The 18,594-nt window shown below is 34.8% G+C and overlaps 1 protein-coding gene across 10 annotated transcripts in view; it reads left to right on the top strand.

Moving 5' to 3' along the window:
- The window catches only part of Helz (helicase with zinc finger), a 156,565-nt gene that overhangs the window by 80,848 nt on the left and 57,123 nt on the right, over window positions 1–18,594 (top strand). For all 10 annotated transcript variants that reach the window (XM_087208592.1, XM_087208594.1, XM_087208588.1 and 7 more), the window contains 4 exons: window positions 1,052–1,197; window positions 2,946–3,093; window positions 10,134–10,317; window positions 12,280–12,508. In XM_087208592.1, coding sequence (XP_087064718.1) covers window positions 1,052–1,197; window positions 2,946–3,093; window positions 10,134–10,317; window positions 12,280–12,508 — 707 coding nt within the window. The remainder of the gene's footprint in view (window positions 1–1,051; window positions 1,198–2,945; window positions 3,094–10,133; window positions 10,318–12,279; window positions 12,509–18,594) is intronic.

Genomic DNA, 18,594 nt, shown 5'->3' with positions numbered 1-18,594 from the left:
TTTATTAATTTTTGAAGCTCATTTCTCTTTACTATGAATATTTGACAATTTTGCCCTTGGTGCTGGGAACTAAACCAAGGCTTCATGCATGCCAAGCCAGCACTGTATCACTGAGCCACACCCAGCCCTCTTTTCTTTATAAATCAAATTTAAATTATTCTTCCTGCAATTCCCTGTTTCTAATACCTGTTTTTTTAAGGATTAATTTTTTGATATCATAAACAATGAGCTTAATTAAAGATTACGGTCAAAAAATCTCAAAGCATATGTCAGATTTTATGTACTTGAATACCTATATATAAGAAAAAGAGATATAATTTTTCTATAAAGATAGCTGTTTTATAGAGTTGCAGTTTGGAGTTCTTTTCTGCCACAGTTGATTTAAGATTGCAACTCCATGATATTAGAGCTGTCAAGACGCCCAGGAATAAGATGAATGTAGAGGAATAAAATCTGTTTTGATCTTTTGCCTGAAGTAGTTTGATTTTGTTCTTTAACAGTAAAAGGTATAACCTAGAATGACTACTTATACCTTATGAGATCAAGAGATTTTTGTTAATTATTAAAAATAATCTTTTAATCACAGTCTATATGTCCTACCAGCTCATCATTTTAAAAATTGATTAATTTTGGTGAAATAACTGCTGTGATTCCCCTAGTGGTGCAGTGGGTTGCCTCCCTGAAGTTAATGAAGTAGACACTATTTGTTATTTAGAGGAGGCTTACATGTAGAAATTCTAGGTTAGTGTTGATATACTGCAGTGAAGAATTAGAAATTTTAGTCTAGGTCCCTAAAATAAAATGATTTATAGAAAATACAACAGGGCCGGGGATGTGGCTCAGTGGCACAGTACCTGCCTGGCAAGTGTTAGGCCCTGAGTTCAAGTCTCATACCAAAACAAAACAAAAAATAATATAACTGATTTTTTTTTTGTGCTCCAGCATTCAGCATGTTGTATTTTAGAAGTTTTAGTATTGTAAATTTTTATAAATAGGCTTAAAAAATACTATTTATGTGTTAAATTTTCTTTGTATCTTTTGTCTGTTACAGCTCAGTCCTTTTGTTTACAGTGAATTTGCCAGGGAGAGAAACCTTCATGTTTCGTTACTTGATCGACTTTATGAGCATTACCCTGCTGAGTTTCCATGTAGGATCCTTCTATGTGAGAACTACCGCTCCCATGAAGCTATCATCAAGTAGGTGTGAACTGTCCCCTCTGATTCACACCCTTTCTGTGGTCTCTGGGAGGGAACTCAGATCAGCATGTTACTAGGCACAGGCTATTCCCAACAGGTTATGTGATGTCCTTAGTGTTATAAATTATGTTTAATTTTATATTTTTAAAAGAGCACTCCAAAAATAATAGTGGTGATTTTTCACAAAATAAGGCATTTGTAGGAATTAAAAATTTAGGTTTGACTGGCTATGATACATTTTTCTGTGACTAATTATATAATTTATATAAAAAACTACATGCTATAATAAATATATTGGTAACTCCTATAATAGTTATCTACCTCTTCCTGTATTGTACAACAAATCTATTTTAAAAGAAAGGAAGAAATGGGTTGGGGATTTAGATCAGTGGTGCTGTGCTTGCCTGGCAAGTGCAAGGTCCTGAGTTCAATTCCTGGTACCAAAAGAAAAAAAAAAAGAAAGAAAAGAAGAAAGAAAATCAGGCAGGGAGGGAAGAAGTTTTTTAAGGACTTCTTTTAAATACAGTCTGCATCGATGAAAGGGAGCATATCCTTAGTGGCAGCTCAGTGAGTAGTCACACCCTGCACAGACCACGTAACGAGCATGCAGTTGAAGAAACAACATTAGTGTCAGTCTGGAAGCCCTTTGTGTTTCTTTCCAGGCATTATGCCCACCAGAAACTTAAACTTCTTTAGAATTTAGTATAATTTAATAATATTGGTGAGGTCACTCAAGTTAAAACCGCTTTTAGGTTTCTCTGAAAGCAATTGGATAGGTAATACTTTACCAGTGTCTCAAAATAAGATTCCTCTTTCTGTTGCCAGTCATTTGCTACAGTCAGTGATGAGTCAAATACTAAATGGCATCTTCTCCAGTAGCAAGTATTTGTTTTACAGCTGAAGCCTTGAACATCCTGCAGTTGGGTGCATTGTGTCAGTGTCTGTATCTGAATATTTCCATGTACGGTCATGCATCAACGACATAATACAGTCTCTGAAACATGTCATTGGGAATTTCATAACTGTGAATATCCTAGAGTGTACTTACACAAACCTAAATGGTCTGTGACAGCCACCTGACCTGTCCTTTTAATGCGTTCAAGAGATACTGTAAACATGAGCTGTTGGGCTGCAGCTGATGTAACACAGCATACTGTTTTATAATAAACAATGGTAAAATGTATCAAATACATGAACCCCTGACATAGTCTTTATTATGATTATCAAGTATGATGTACTGTACATAATTGTATGTGCTATACTTATTACTTATTATTTACATCAGCATCACCACAAACACGTGAGTAGCACATTGTGGTGTGATGTTATGATGGCTGTGATAGGTTAGTCAAAAAGTTGTTATGTGGCACATAACTGTATAAATACATGATCTATATAAGTAGATGTATATGTTAACCAAGAAAGTATACTAGTTAGTATATTTTCTCATAGAACAAAGGTCTCAACTAGCATTGAATTATCATAATTTCTTCCTTTTCTATTTTCTGGCTTCATACCATACCAAAATCAACTCATTTATCAGTGTTATACCAGGAGAGTTCTCTGTTGTTACTACTGTGGTTATTTTTGGAGAAATTACTGGAATCATAAGTACTCAATATTTGGACTAAAAGTACTGTAATCGTGGACATAAAGCTATATTAGAATTTGACTGAAGTTTTGTGGGGGAGGTGGGTAGAATTATTTTGATGATAGATTACATTTTTGAATTTTTCTTTTCTCTGCAGTTATACCTCTGAACTTTTCTATGAGGGCAAACTGATGGCCAGTGGAAAGCAACCAGCACACAAGGATTTCTACCCACTGACTTTCTTTACAGCACGAGGGGAAGATGTACAAGAAAAAAATAGCACAGCTTTTTATAATAATGCTGAGGTACTTTAGTTTCCTTTTTATATAGTTGACATTTTCTCAGTCATTTTCTCGGTCATTCTCTCAGACATTCTCTCAGTCTGGTTTTGTTGAGCATTTATTTAAAATTTTGGGTTGACATTTTAATATTTGTTGATTTCATGCAAATAGTGTTAAATTTATTCTTTTATACAATGGTATGTTAAGATCAGTCTCCTATAGGAAACAAAAAATTGATTTACTTTTTGTCTTAGTGATAAAACACAAAATACATGATTTCATTTTTTAAAAATTGACATTATTCCCATAGAGATCATTATTGGTAGACATCTAAAACAGAGTCTGATTAAATTTTATAGTATATCCTCAAAGGAGGTATTATTCGTAATGTGTAAGACTTGAATTGCAGAATCCTCTGCTCCAAAGGTATCACACAGTCCCAGATACTGTTGTTGCTATCCCATTGTGTGCTGACTTACATGGTCCTCTTCCAGTTTCTGGCTTTCAGAGAGACTGTGAGATCAGGCAGCAGACAAAAAAACATGGTGAAGTCTTGTTAGGGGCTAGCAAGCCAGAACCCTTGGGTAAGGTTTTGGCAGTTGCAAGAGACTTCAGGAAACCCAAAGGAGACAGGAGTGGATGGTTATCCTTAGGGGAATAGTTTCTGTCCTCTGAGCTCTGCTGCCCTTGAATCTCACAGTTTATTCATTTCATTTACAAAGAAATGGTTTTTACTGTGTACCAGCAACTCATATCCCCTCCAGGACAAGGGATTGAATCCAAAGCCTTTAAATTGAACTATATCCCTAGCCCTTTTTATTTTGAGACAAGGTCTCACTGAAGTTGCCTAAGTGGGACCTTAAACTTTCAATCTTCTCATTCAGCTTCCCTTAGTGCTGAGATTATAGGCATATACCATACTACAATGCCCAGCTCATCTTTCCCTTTAAAAATTGATAAGAGAGCTATAGTTGGAAGTCAGTGCAAGAAAATCGTCAGTACCACTTGATAAAACCCTACTCCAGAGCCAAGAAACTTGACGTTTTTGTTAGTCCATGCCATTTAGTTTTAGGAAAAGATAAACTTTTCTTTAAGTCTTTGAAATATTGAGAATAACTCTAGGGTTCTGCATTGTTGTTTTGCATTTGGATTGCAAACCACTGGCCTCGAAATTATCCATGGAGCTGGGCCTAAAATCCAGAAAGTTTCGTATTCCTGCTTCCAGGAATCACAGCTGAGCCCTAATTTGCCTTGGCCCTGAGATGGGGTTGATATTTGCCCAAAGCTGTTTCTCAGCCTGGATTACTTGTTCTTTCACAATGACCTGCTATATTTTCCAGGGAATATATAAGCTATAGGATAAAGTACATCTTCCTGGGTTGTCAGTTTTACTCAAAAACTTTTGGGGAAAAATACATACTTCATATTAAAAAGCACAGTGGCAACGTTTGTATAACCTTTAAATATTAAACATGTAATTTTAGAGAAATTCCAAGCCACCTTGAACTTTACCAGAGCACAGTTATTTATTCATGTCTTCAGTCACATGAGTTAATTACCGTCAAAAATTTGAGACATATTCTGCCAGGGGCTTTCTCTACAAGGAGCAAAACCTGATCCTAGTTCACTGGAGCTGTATACCAGTGTACACATTTCAAAGTTATGAATACTGGAATAAGTCTATTTGGGTATCAGTATGCCATTCTTGGACAGTAAATGTTTAAAAGCCCTGGTCTTTTTTCTTTTCTCTCTCTCTTCCCCTCCTTCCTCCCTTTCTCCTTCCCTCTCTCTTTTCCTTCCTTTCATACTGGAAAATGAACCCAGGACCTTAGCACTGAGCTACATCCACAGCCCTTTTAAATTTTTTATTTTGAGACACTCATTTGCCCATCTGGGCTTCAATTTGTGATCTTTCTGCCATACCCTCCCAGAGTTCTGGGATTATAGGGCTGTACCACCATGACCAACTCCTAGACTTTTCTTGATGGTGAATAATTTAAAGGTGAAACTTTTGTATCATAGAGTAAGTCAGGTGGCACTAAATACATTGATAGGGAAAAGATGAGATCTCTTGTAAGGATTCTCACCAAAATTTAAGAAGCCACTTGAGAATAGTTAAATTCCACTATTATGATGGTAAGATAGTCTTACTTACATAGAATTGCCATCAAAATGGACTTAAAACAGAGGTTGGAGTTGAAAAAGAATCTCTAGTAGAAGGAATACTGTACTTAATTTTTGCTGCTTTAAGAAATGTATCTTTTAAAACTATATCAGTGCCTTGCTACAGCATATTAATGTGTATCTTCTTTCTCATGTTTAAAATGATAGAATAAGAGAAAGATTCTTCACTCTGAATTAAAATCTCACAAATAATGCAGTGGTCTCAATTTAATGCATAATTTAAATACTTAAGCACTGAGACATGATTCCTGACTTTGAGAGATTCAATCTGAAGAGAGAAGGAATGGGAACAAATAACCAGAAGATAGAATAAGTGACAGATGAGGTTGTACAGATATGGAGAATGAATCCATTGAGTTTTGTGGGGCTTGAGTCATAGAGGAGAACATGATTTTTGCTTCATATACTTTGGGAATATGTATTTTTTTAGTATATGTGTTTATAATTGCTGTACCTTCTTGATGGATTGATCGTATTATTGTAAAATGTCCTTTGTAGATAATAAATTTCTTGTTTAAAAGTAGGTTTGATATTAATAATTACTGCAGCTCATTTATGATTGCTGTTTGCATGGTTTATCTTTTTCTGTCCTTTTGTTTTCATCCTTTTTATATCCTTCAATCTAATGTATGTCTTCTGTAGACAGCATATCATTTGATTTTTTTTTAATCTAGTCTGAAAGTCTGTCTTTTGATTGGATTGTTCAGTCCATTCACATTCAGTATTACTACTGATACTTTTTGACCTCTGGCTTTTGTTTTGTGTTTTGTTTTTGCATCACGTTTTTTTCCTACCCTCTACTTCTCTTTTACTGCCTCCTTTTGTATTAAATACATATTTTCTAATATCATATTTTAACCCATTTTATTGTTTATGTACTTTTTATTTGTTTACTTAGTGGTTTTGCTAGAGTTTATGATATATATCTTAGCAGAATCTACTTCAAATTTACGCTAACTTTCAATGATGTATAGAAACTTTACTTCTACACAGTTCTATTCCTTCTCTTCCTTTGGTTCTGTTTTTTAATACATAGTATACAGAACAAACTGAATAATACATTCTTATAATTATTACTTTCTATAACCTTATGTATTTAAAAAATTCTAAGAAAAGAAAGACTTTTCTATATTAACCTTATTTTTCTGATTCTCTTTTTTTGTGGAGTACCATCTATGTCATTTTCCATCTGGCTCCTGTCTTTTATTGTCATGAATATTACCTTTCTTTGTTATAGTCTAATGTGTAATTTTATGCAGTTACTCTTTAGACCAGTTAAGAGGAGAAAGGAGAAGAAATGCTGTTACATGTATTTTTTAAAAAAAATTACCCACATAATAACCTTTTTAGCAACACTTTCTATAGATTGGAATTATTATTTGGTGACACTTGCTTTTAGCCTGAAGAATTTCCTTTAGTATCTCTAGTATGGTAAGTCTTCTAGTAAGGAATTCTTACAGATTTTGTTTATCCAGGGTTGGATTATCTTTATTTTTCCTTCATTCAAATCCTTTACAAAAAGTTTTGTTGGATGTAAGATTATTGGTTGAGTTGTTTTATTTTCCCCTTTTCTCCATATTGAAATAAGTTTTCCCACTGCTTTCTGCCCTCCATTGTTTTTTTGATAAGAAGTCATGTGTTAATCTTATTGGAATGTCTTTCTAAGTGATGTGTTATTTTCTCTTGCTATTTTCAAGATTTTATTTTTATCTTGAATTTCAACATTTTAGTGTTCATTTGATGTAAGTGAAGTTCATTGAGCTTGGATTATAGATGCATTTTTTTTTCATAAGATGGAAGTTTTTAAGCATCATTTCTTTTTTTTTTTTTTTTTGGTACTGGAGATTGAACTCAGGACCTTGTGCTTGCAAGGCAGGGACAGTGCCACTGAGCTAAATCCCCAGCCCTTAAGCATCACTTCTTTAAGCACTTTTTAGGCTCTTTTCTCTCTTCTGTTGTGGTTTTCTCATCATTTGAGTGCTGATGAACTTAATGGTATCCCCTTGTTCACTTTTCTTCATTACTTTTTCTCATTGTTCTTTTGATTGCATAATCTCTATCTTCACAGTTGCTGATTTCTTCCTTTGTCAGCTCAAATTTACTGTTGAATCCTGCTGGTAAATTTTTCATTTCAATTATTTTTCACCTCTTTAGGGCATAAATTGCTCCCCAGTATGATCACTGAAGTTGGGTTCCTTAGAGATAGATGTTGCAAGTTTGTGAGGTTTCCTTTTACCCTGTCCTGGGCAGAACTTACAGAGCAATTGTGGGGGACAATGTGGAAGAACTTGCTTTTTACTGGTGTCTCACCAGCATCCAATTTGGGAGCCAGAGCTCTGCTGTGAGAGAGAGAAAGAGAGAGAGGGAGGGAGGGAGACAGGGAGGGAGACAGACAGACACAAACAGAAATAGCTTTTGCCACCATGCAGTATAGATCTTTCTGTGACCCAGTCTAGGGGAGGTTGATATCTGCTGATGTTCACTGGCTGTTGAATCTATACAAGATAGGTCTTCTGTCCTGGGAAGGTGGGACCAGTCATCCATCCAACTGCCAAACCTACTGAATCAGTCCTCCAGCAATATAGAACCGTGTGGGAAAAGGAGACTGCAGTCTTCACCTACTGTCCCACTCAGATCTTCTCTGTGTAAGCAGGAGATGAGGCTAGGGAAACAGTATCCCACTGCTGCCAGCTGTTCAATATAGGCCTTCTGCAGCATGGACCTGTAGAAAATAGGATCTGCCAGTGTTTATCAGCTTCCAGAATCACTTGGAATAGCTCTTTCCTCATAGGGAGCTAGGGTATATGAGAACCACTGTGATGGAAATTGGCTGCTGAAACAGTTATATAAGATGGAACTGTGAGAGGTGGATGCAGTCCCTAGTTTGAGTATCCTAGCTTCCCACTGTTTTTACGGAGTTTCTGTAGGGTTTGTTGAATAAATGCTTCTTGGGCTGGGGAATTTAGCTCAGTGGCACCATGCCTGCCTCACAACTGCAAGGTCCTGAGTTCAATCCCCAGTACAAAAAAAAGAGTGAAGGAATAAATGTGTGTTACTTTCTTGTAAGCTCTTTGATCAATCTCCAGATTCCTTACTAATTTTGACAATCTTAAAAGTTATCTATATTATCTGGGAGAGGGATTTTTCCAAGCTTCTCATACTACCATTCCAAGTCTGGGCTTTTTCTTTTTCTTTTTTTTAGTACTAAGAATTGAACTCAGGACCTCATGATTGCCAGGCCGGTGCTGTGCCACTGAGTGACATTCCCAGCCCTTGGGGCATTTTGACTATAGTTTTATGCTTCCTGAAACACAGTATAATGGTGTGAACAAAGGAATAAAGTAGGGAACAATGACATATGGCTTAGTGGTAGACCAGCAGAGGTGTCTCCCAAGTTTTAGCTACACCCACATCTGACCCTGTGGGTAAAGACAATTACTTATTGTTTTTCTATTTCTTATTGTAGTACACTTACCCTCACTCTTTCTTGTTTCTTGTAAGAATTCCCACCAGTCTTTAATCCAGTCCAGTCTTAAAGAGTTCTTGGGCAGTGTGTATATTTGATATACTTGTTATTTATCATTGTAACAATGGGATGGCTTTATTCTTTGGTTTTTTTTTCTTTCTTTTTAGTACTGGGGATCAAACTCCGGTCCTTGCAATTGCAAGGCAGATGGCGGAACCACTGAGCTAAATTCCCAGCCCTCGGGATGGCTTTATTCTTAACACCATTGTTTATTGAATTTAAATCTAGAAATGAGAGATGCTTTCTAGCCTAATCTTCACAGTCTTGAAAAAATAAAAACTGTAATTTTACTAAGCATATTTAATATTATAAATTCAAATAGATATTAATAAATGGTAAATAAATAATGTTTTTAAGAGACATGTTTTGAAATTTCTCCTTCTACTGTATGTCCCTTAGAGTTTTGCCTGACCCTGGATTGACCTTGCCATATGTATGTATGCGTGCGTGTGTGTGTGTGTGTGTGTGTGTGTGTGTGTGTATCTTACTAGGTCACTGTTTTCTAAGAAGACAGTAATTACTTAGAATGCAAGGAACATGTTTTATTAACTTTTCTATTCTCTACTGTGCCAAACATTAAAATTGTTTGATCAGTTCAAATAGATCAGATGAGTTAAAATGGATGAGTTAAAATAGATCAAATCATACTAAAACCCTATCATTATCCAAATAAGTAGAGTCCAAAAAACTCAGTTGTATAAAACTCAGTTTGCTATTTTATTGCAAAGTTAATGGAATGGCTTGGCTAAAGTTGTATTGCAAGAAAGCAGTGAATTCTGAAAATTGGTCTCTTTGAAGTTTGTCCTAGACCCAGTAGTGTATTAGCTGCTTGCTGTCAGCTGGTTTGCATAGTTCTATCAGTGAGGAGGGCCTGATGCTAGGTCTTGTGCTGCTGGGACTTCATTATACTCATCATAGGAACCTTCTAGCTGTTTGGCTGGTTTCATTGGCCTCATTTAGAGAATGGACAGAGAAGCACTGGGGACATGAAGAATTATTTCTCTTCTTCCTCTAGTTATATAACCCCATCAGTATTATCCTTCCTACCAGGGATTTGAGCTGTTCCCCATTTAAGAATGGGGGACTGCACAAAGAATGCTGACCAGTTGCCAGTTAAATTGTCTCTGATTTTCATGTTTTCACTGGTTGCATTATTGAAGAATTTTATTGTTTGAAATGTGAATAAAAATGTGTTTTCTCACTGCGTCCACATAAAGAACACATTATTCCCATTTAGTAGTTTTACAAACGGTATTTGCTAAAATGAGATCCTTTATACATCACTTCTACTTACCATATTCTTTTTCCAAACACTGGTGATAACTAATATGTATGTGTGTGTTTGTATTTGAAGGTATTTGAAGTTGTGGAACGTGTAGAAGAGTTAAGAAGGAAATGGCCAGTAGCATGGGGGAAGTTAGATGATGGCAGCATTGGTGTGGTGACTCCATACGCAGATCAAGTGTTTAGGATACGTGCTGAACTTCGAAAAAAGAGATTATCTGATGTTAATGTAGAAAGGGTTCTAAATGTTCAAGGTAAGTATTAATTGGAATGCATTGTTATTCAGATGCCTAATTCTTAGTGTGTTTATATTTGATTTTTAATTCTTTAAAAGATCTTAAATTACTAAGAGATCTTAGGTCACTTAATTCTGGAGCAGATGTGATGTATTCACTTCATACTAAGTTTTTTCAGTGCCAGCTTTTGTAGATAAAGCTTTGTTTACATGTTTATTAATTTTTTTATCTAAGTAAAAGTATTAAAAGTGGATTTTTTTCTATGACCTAATTATATAATGCCACATAATATCTGTATTATGTAATTACAGTTATAAAAACATACAACACATTATTAAAGTATATTGAGAACTAATTTCTTTGTAAAGATTTTATCTGTAGATTTCCCTAAGTGAATAGTTAATACCAACTCTTTTAGATTGTGTTCCTGTACTGAATTGGTACAAACTTTGTACTTTTAAATATATGATGCACTACTATGATGTGAGCACTAAAAATGTCCAGTGCAATGTTAGGTTTCATGGTAATACACAGTAGCAAGAGTAATACAATGTCCATATCATGGGAAACAAGTAGCTCCACACCTCCACCTCTTGTCTAGATTATGCTGAATTGGGGTATTTTAGGAGGAACACTAGTAAACACTTAACTAAACTAGAAAACACTAAGGAGACCTAGAATAGTTAATGGACTAGAGACTACCATATGAGAGTCAGGAATGGTTGAAAGGACTGGGATTGTTTAGCCTTATAGAAGATTAAGGATTGACATTAAAGCTATTTTCAAATTTTTGAAGGTTTGTCATACGATAAAAGATTTGTCATAGAATAGTATAAGAAGAGCATAAGAAAAACTGTCATTTAAATCTGACTCTCAGTAAAGCTTCCTGGTAGAATCAGCAGTATTTCCCCTGGTTGGCCAGAGGCTAGCTTATTCTGCTTCAAGAAAACGTCCTTGTGTTTAATGAGACCTTGGATTAGATAATTTCAAAGGTTGGTTCCAGCAATAACATGTTTTTAGTATGGTAAAATGCACATACCATAAAAATTTACCATTTTAACTACTTCTATGTCTATAGTTCAGTTGAAGTACATTCACATTATTGTGTAGCCATCGTGACCATCCATCCCCAGAACTTTTTTCATTTTCTCAAACTGATAATTTGTGCCCAATAAACAGTAACACTCTCCGGCCCCTGGCAATTACCATTGTACTTTCTGCCTCTGTGAATTTAACTATTCTAGGTACCTCGTATAAGTGGAATCATAGTACAGATTGAATATCCCTTATCTGAAATGTTAAAGATCAGAAGTATTTCAGATTATAGGGCCGGGGATTTAGCTCAGTGGTTCCACTGCCTGCTGCACAAGCACAAGGACCCGAGTTCGATCCCCGGTACCAAAAAAAAACCCAAACAAAAAAAAGAAGTATTTCAGATTATAGAACTTTTGGGTTTTTGCTCAAACTTTGTCTTTTTGTGACAGGCTTATCTCATTTAGCATAACATTGTCAAGGTTCATGCATTTTGTAGCATATGTCAGAATTCCCTGTCCTTTTCTAGGCTGAATGATCCATTGTATGTATATATAATATACTTTATTCATTCATCCATTCATTTATCTGTGGAATTTGGGTTGCGTCTACTTTTTGGCTGTTGTGAAAAATGGTGGCATCAACTTGGGTATATTAATACTTCTTCAAGACTTTGCTTTCAGTTCCTTTGGCTATATACTCAGAAGTGACTCTGCTATATCATATGGCGATTCTATGTTTATTTATTTTGAGGAACTACCACAGTGTTTTCCAGAGCAGCTCCATCATTTTACATTTGTACCAGCAGTGTACAGAGGTTTTCATTTCTCTGTATCCTTGCCAGTATCTATTATTTAGCAATTACATTTTAAAAAAATGCAATGCGTGTATTACATCAGTGATTCAGAATGACAATCTCAAGTATTTTTTTCAAAATTCTTTTTATAGGAAAGCAATTCAGAGTTTTGTTTCTTAGCACAGTACGTACAAGACATACTTGTAAACATAAACAGACGCCAATTAAAAAGAAAGAGCAACTTCTGGAAGATTCTACAGAGGACTTAGATTATGGTTTTTTATCTAACTACAAGCTTCTCAATACTGCCATCACAAGAGCACAGTCTTTGGTTGCTGTGGTGGGAGATCCTATTGCACTGTGCTCTATTGGAAGATGCAGGTAATTATGTGTCACTGACTGAGACATGAAAGGGGAAATGTGAAGTAATTTGTATTCCTATGTATACATTTATTTGTATGACCTCTTTGCTCTTTAAAATCATTATTACTACCTGAAATCCAGTGATAACACAAAAGTCTGACTTTGGGTCTATTTGTGATATTCATAGTTGTGTATTCATTATTCAACAGACATCAGTACTTTCTGAGTGCTTTCTATGTCCTAAGCACTCTTTTAGCCACTGAAGATATATCAGTAAAAAAAAAATAGGCAGGATCTCTGCTCTTTTGGGCTTATATTTGATTGGGTAGCAGATGAAGACTGACAAACCAAGAATATTATGCAGTATTTTATTTGGTAAGTTTAATGGAAAAGAAATAGAACACTTAGGCAGTGATGGCAAACCTTTTAGAACTTTTCAGTGGTATGAACAACCTCACCATCACTGACTTAGGACAATTAGAAGTGATGTGTGTGGGCTGAGCTGGTTTGTGATTGTAAATGATAGGTTCAGAGTAGTTTTCACTGAGAAGCTAACTTTGGAAGTGAAAGTGTGAGCTATAGACCTATCTGGCATAAAAGTGCTCTGGAAAGAGAGAGCAGCTAGTACAAGGGTCCTTGAGAGAGAGAGAGAGAGAGAGAGAGAGTGTGTGTGTGTGTGTGTGTGTGTGTGTGTGTGTGTGTGTGTGTGGCTATCTTCGGTGGCTATTAAATTTTGCATTGTCTGCTGCCTCCTTTTCCTCCCTTCTATGTTACTTTAGTTACATTTTTTGGTGAATTTTTTCTGTAGTCATTTTTACTCAAGGCTTCTGAATGTAAATAATTTTTTTGTATCTGGTTAATACAGATCTTAAAATTAAGGGGTTAGAAGTAATCATTACTTGTCTTTGGATAGCATTGTTAATATCGATTAGACTATAGTTATGAGGAACAATTTTTAACAAAATATGATTAAAGTGTCAACTAAAACATTTCTCTATACATATAACTTGTACTCTTTAGTAGAAATTTTAACTATATGAGGCCAATAATGTACTTGTCCTTTGAAGTATTGAAGAACTGTATTAACATTTTTTAAAAAAGCAGTTGAATAGAAATGTTTAATAGTCACTTATGGGTTTACTTAATATTTCATAAGTGTGATAGTACCTGTCACAATAATTTCAGAATAATAAAAGGAGATGCAGACAGTCCGAAATCTGCTTTGAGTAATTATTTCTTTTTGATATGTTAGAATTAAAGTGTAGGCAAAGCTGTTAGAACTTGTCTCTCTATAAATCACTTTTTTGTTCCAGTATAGGTATGGCAGCATTTTATTGTCTGTTTTTGTGTTCTAGCAAGAAAAAAAATTCTATGGGAAAAGAGTTTAGACCATTAAGAGTAAGCTGCATGTATAAGAATTTAAGACTCCAAAAGAAGTTAATATCCTCTGTAAGGGGAAGTATTAACAAAGGAATCAAGGAGAGCTGTAATTTATGGTTACATTAGGGAAAAAAACCCTTTAAAAAAATATAAGTAAGGGTTCATGACTTTAAATAGTTCTGTTGTAACATGTTTTTCATATTTGTAAAGTAAAATGGCATTCATCTGTAACCATTATCTTTTAGTTTAGTTTTGGTTTTTTTCTGTTTTGTTTTGTTTTTTGGTACCAGGGTTTCAACTCGGGTCCTTGTGCTTGCAAGGCAAGCAGCAGAACCACTGAGCTAAATCCCCAGCCCTCATTTATAACCATTAATGACAAAGCTTGGAGAAAGGAATATGTTAATTCCAAGTTACAAATAAATAGAACTAAATATATTAAGGAGTCTACTAATTTGACTCTCATTCCAAGAATTTGACTCTCATTCCAAGAATTTAACTCCAGTTACTTTACATTGAAAGTATATTTGGTTAGAACGTTCCTGTGGTATTTTACCATTTGTGTTTATATTTATGATTTGATAAGTAAAAAAGCACATATAGTTTGATTATATTTATTATACAGAAACACTGAACAGTGGGATAATGTGTATTAAAAATAGGCACTGTTGGGGCAATAAATAGGCCTTAGAGTGGTGGAGCCACATTACTTTTGGGCTCTCCTTATAAGTAATTCCAAACGTTTATCAACTTGGATATATTTAAGGAATCCATTACCCATGACCATGCTGTGAATGGGATGAGATCAGCATTTTGCTCCTCTCTTTGACATAAATTGTTTCTCAGAGCAAATAGGTGAAGATATTCTTTTCCTTTTTTGGTACCGGGGATCGACCTCGGGTCCTTGCACTTGCATAGTAGGCAACGAAACCACTGAGCTAAATCCTCGGCTGTGCAGAGTGGTTTCTAAGGCTACACTGTTAGACTTGTCCAGGGCTAAGTTTTAACTTGAAACTGAGTCTATTGGTTGCTCAGTTGGAGTGCAGCACAGATTAGACTGCAAATTAATTCATATGCTAAGCAAAATATGTTCAGGGGAATAATAAATTGTTCAAGGGTATTATACATTTCATCACTAAATGAGAATGTTGATTAACAGTTTTATTTGGACAGTTTAGTTGTAGCTCTAGCCCAGGAGTTGATAGTTGAAGCATATGTTTACTTAAACTTTAACCTTGCTAATTTCATTAGAAATTAACTTAATCTCTGGGGCTGGGGATTTAGCTCAGTGGTTCCACTGCCTGCCTCACAAGCACAAGATCCAGTTCAATCTTCGGTACCAAAAAGAAATTAACTTAATCTCACAGTACAAGTAAACCTGGAGGATATAATGTGATCATCCAAGTCTGTAAGAATGGAGGAATGAATTCTTCATAGTCTAAATTCATCAAGACTTTCCCCTCCCATTTTCATGCAGTATTTACAAAAAGTTAACGTAATATTCCCAAATGTCAATCATTTTGAAAGAATGATTGCTATGTGTATTACACCAGTTTGGAAGACAGTTATCTATTCTCTTTTTTAAACAATTTTTCTATTAGTATTAAATGCAGTGAACTGCTTCCTTCGCTCTCCAGGCTAACATGTTAATGCATTGATTATCATTTATTGACAGCTTTCTCTCAGCCAGGTGCTGGCTTGTGTGCTTTGCACACATTGCCTCATTCAGTCATTCCAGCAGCCCTGCAGGAGGCTATTTTTTTGCATATTAAATGGGCAGCCTGATTCAGAGATTTTAAATAATGCTCAGGGTCACATAGCTGTTACTGTGGTTCACACAAACAGATGTCACGTTGACTTGAAAAATTAAAAGCTCTTTCCTCAGGGTTGAGCTGCCTTTCCCAGGAAGTGATGAATGTGTACTGTAAATCGGCACTGAATGGGGAGGAAGGGGAGGGTGATAACACCTGGACAACATACATACCACCGCCTTTGTAGGAGATCTTTCCTTTCACTAACACCTTTCATTAACACAGTGAAATGCAAATATATTTCATGTATGTGTACAGATGTGTGCATACATATATATGTGTGTACTTATATATTTACATACATACCTACACAGGATGACTTAAGGACATCAAGTGATTTCTTTTTAGTCAAGTGGCTCTTCAATGTATTGTCAGTGACCTTAGAAGCAAGGTTTATATAAAAACACACCAAGCTTTGTGTTCATAATTCTGTTCAGTGGTTAAAAGGAAGGTTGTGTCCTTTGAAATACCTAAAATTATAATATGATTGTAATACTTGGGTTCCCTAACCAACATTACTAGAAAACAATGATTAACATAATAATATGTTAACATTTTAGGGAAGGTGCTGAGAGTTGGTGAAGACTTTAACAAGTGGTGAATTCTTACCCTCAGTATGAGTGTAGTTGAAATTCTCAAGTTATCTTTCCATTATATGTGTTCAGAAATGGCTCAGTAGGGCTGGGGATTTAGCTCAGTGGTTCTGCCGCTTGCCTCGGAAGCACAAGGTCCTGAGTTTGATCCCCGGTACTGTTAAAAAAAAAAAAAAAAAAAAGAAAGAAAAAGAAATGCCTCAGTAAAGTTTTGGAAATTTGGTGGCAGTGACAATAGTATTTGAAAGAGCCTTTACCAAGAGGAAAATAAAAAAAATTCGGGTTTAAAACTAAAACTTTTTGAAGGAAAACACTATTTCTCTGAATACATATTTAGAAGTGAGAGATGGTCTTTTCAATAAGAAGGAATAATAATGAAAGTATTGCTGGTGCTCTGTTTTACAATGAGGAAAGAGATATAAAGAGAAATTAAGTAATTTGCCCAAAGTCAACACAGTTGCTAGGTGACACAAGAACAATTTTGCTTTGTCAGTGTGACAATAAGATTTAAAATATAAATTTCAAGCTACTTTTGGAACTTGTTTACTTTGATTAATTTATGTTTAGTGAGAGGTCCCTGAGAGCAGAGTAGGAACAGGGTGTGGAGTTTAAGAAGGTGGCTTAAAAATGAACAGTTTTTAGTATTTGGCTATCTGACTTTGAAATAAAAATATGTAATATGGAATTGATATAAACTGAATTAGAGCAAAAGCCAATCCATTCTTTCCTTGTCATGCTTTGTTTTGGACTCCAGCACATGACAAAATGCCACTCTGTGAAACTAATACTTTATCAATTAGACTAAAAAACTTTTAGGGCCGGGGATTTAGCTCAGTGGTTCCACTGCCTGCCTTGCAATCGAAAGGTCTTGAGTTTGATCCCCAGCACCAACCCCCCCCCCCCCCCAAAAACCAAAAAACTTTTGAATAGTGTATGTAGATTTGTATTGATAAATATTCATCAGTTGAATGCTGTGACTGTTCCAATGAAAAGATAGGGAAGTTTATGGATTTTAGATCTTTGGAGATAATTCTTCCTTAGAATACTTTTTCAAGTTACTGTGAAGAAAAAAAAGACTTTGATTTTTTTTCAGAGGGTTTTTAATTAATTTATTGACAGTACTCGGGACCAGTGGGATCTTAAGAATAAAAATGAAGTACAGCTTTTCAGCGTGTATTCTTAGTAATTATCTTGTTCATCTTTATGACTTATGGTTAGAAACATATTTAATATTTTATGGTATGTTTACTTTTCCTTTTGTTTACATGTCGGCCTAAATTTTTTTTCTGGACTTGTTTCTTAAACTCATCTTTAAAAAATTAGAAGGCATATGTAAGAGAAACATAGTTCAGAATTAAACTCTGTAGAGTTCTATGAGTATATAAATAACCCAATTCCCATTCATATACTAAGTTTTATAACATAAACCTTTTCATTTGTGGTTCTTGAAGTCATCTTGATTATCTGTTCTCAACTTGAACATAGGATATCAACTTAGGAAGAAACCATGTCACATATCTTTTATATCATAGTAAATATTATTGAACCTCATATTAAACATAGGTATGCATATTTATACTAGTCATTTAAAATTTTAAAACTTCAAGTATTGTCTTTCACAATATGTATTTAATATTTTAAGTTGGAGATCAATTTTCAGATTTTAAACAATGGCAATATATAACTGCAACATCTTGAATGTATTTTTTTCCTTTAGCATTTATTACTTTGATTAGGAAATGAATAATCAACACTAAAATTAGTATTCCAACTTAATGTATTTTCTATAATTTATTCTTATAATTTAGTTATATAATGTGCTTATGACACGCATTAGTTAAGAGAAAAATACGGTAGGAGTAGTTGGGTTTTTTTTAAGAATTCTCGTGAGGATTATCTGCTTTTTTTTCAAATTTCTATTCTGAATTGGCTTTTCTTAGTCATTCAGCAACAAGCTACTTTGACCCTATGTCATCCATATGTGTGTGTGTGTGTGTTTACATGTATAAGATTTTATACATATATATGATTACGTATAATCATATTATGTGTGTGCAGTCATTCTGCAGTAGTACATTCTGAGAAAGGTATTGCTAGATGATTTTGTCATTGTGACCATTATAGTGTATATTTATTTATACAAACGAAGTTATGATGCCACTAAATGGTATCATTTTATGGAACCAGTTATATATTCAATCTGTTGTTGACTGAAACATCATTATATGGCACATGACTATGTATAGACACGTATGTATGTGTAAGTATGCCTAGAAGTACAAATTTTTCTATAAAGTGAGTTACTATAAGTTTTGAAATTTTT

The sequence above is a fragment of the Heterocephalus glaber genome, unplaced genomic scaffold, assembly GCF_053883595.1.
Source record: "Heterocephalus glaber isolate CG9 unplaced genomic scaffold, H.glaber_assembly_v1.0 deba00000937, whole genome shotgun sequence".
Taxonomy (NCBI): domain Eukaryota; kingdom Metazoa; phylum Chordata; class Mammalia; order Rodentia; family Bathyergidae; genus Heterocephalus; species Heterocephalus glaber.
Note: the sequence above shows the minus strand (reverse complement) of the source record. Positions and strands in the feature narration are given on the sequence as shown.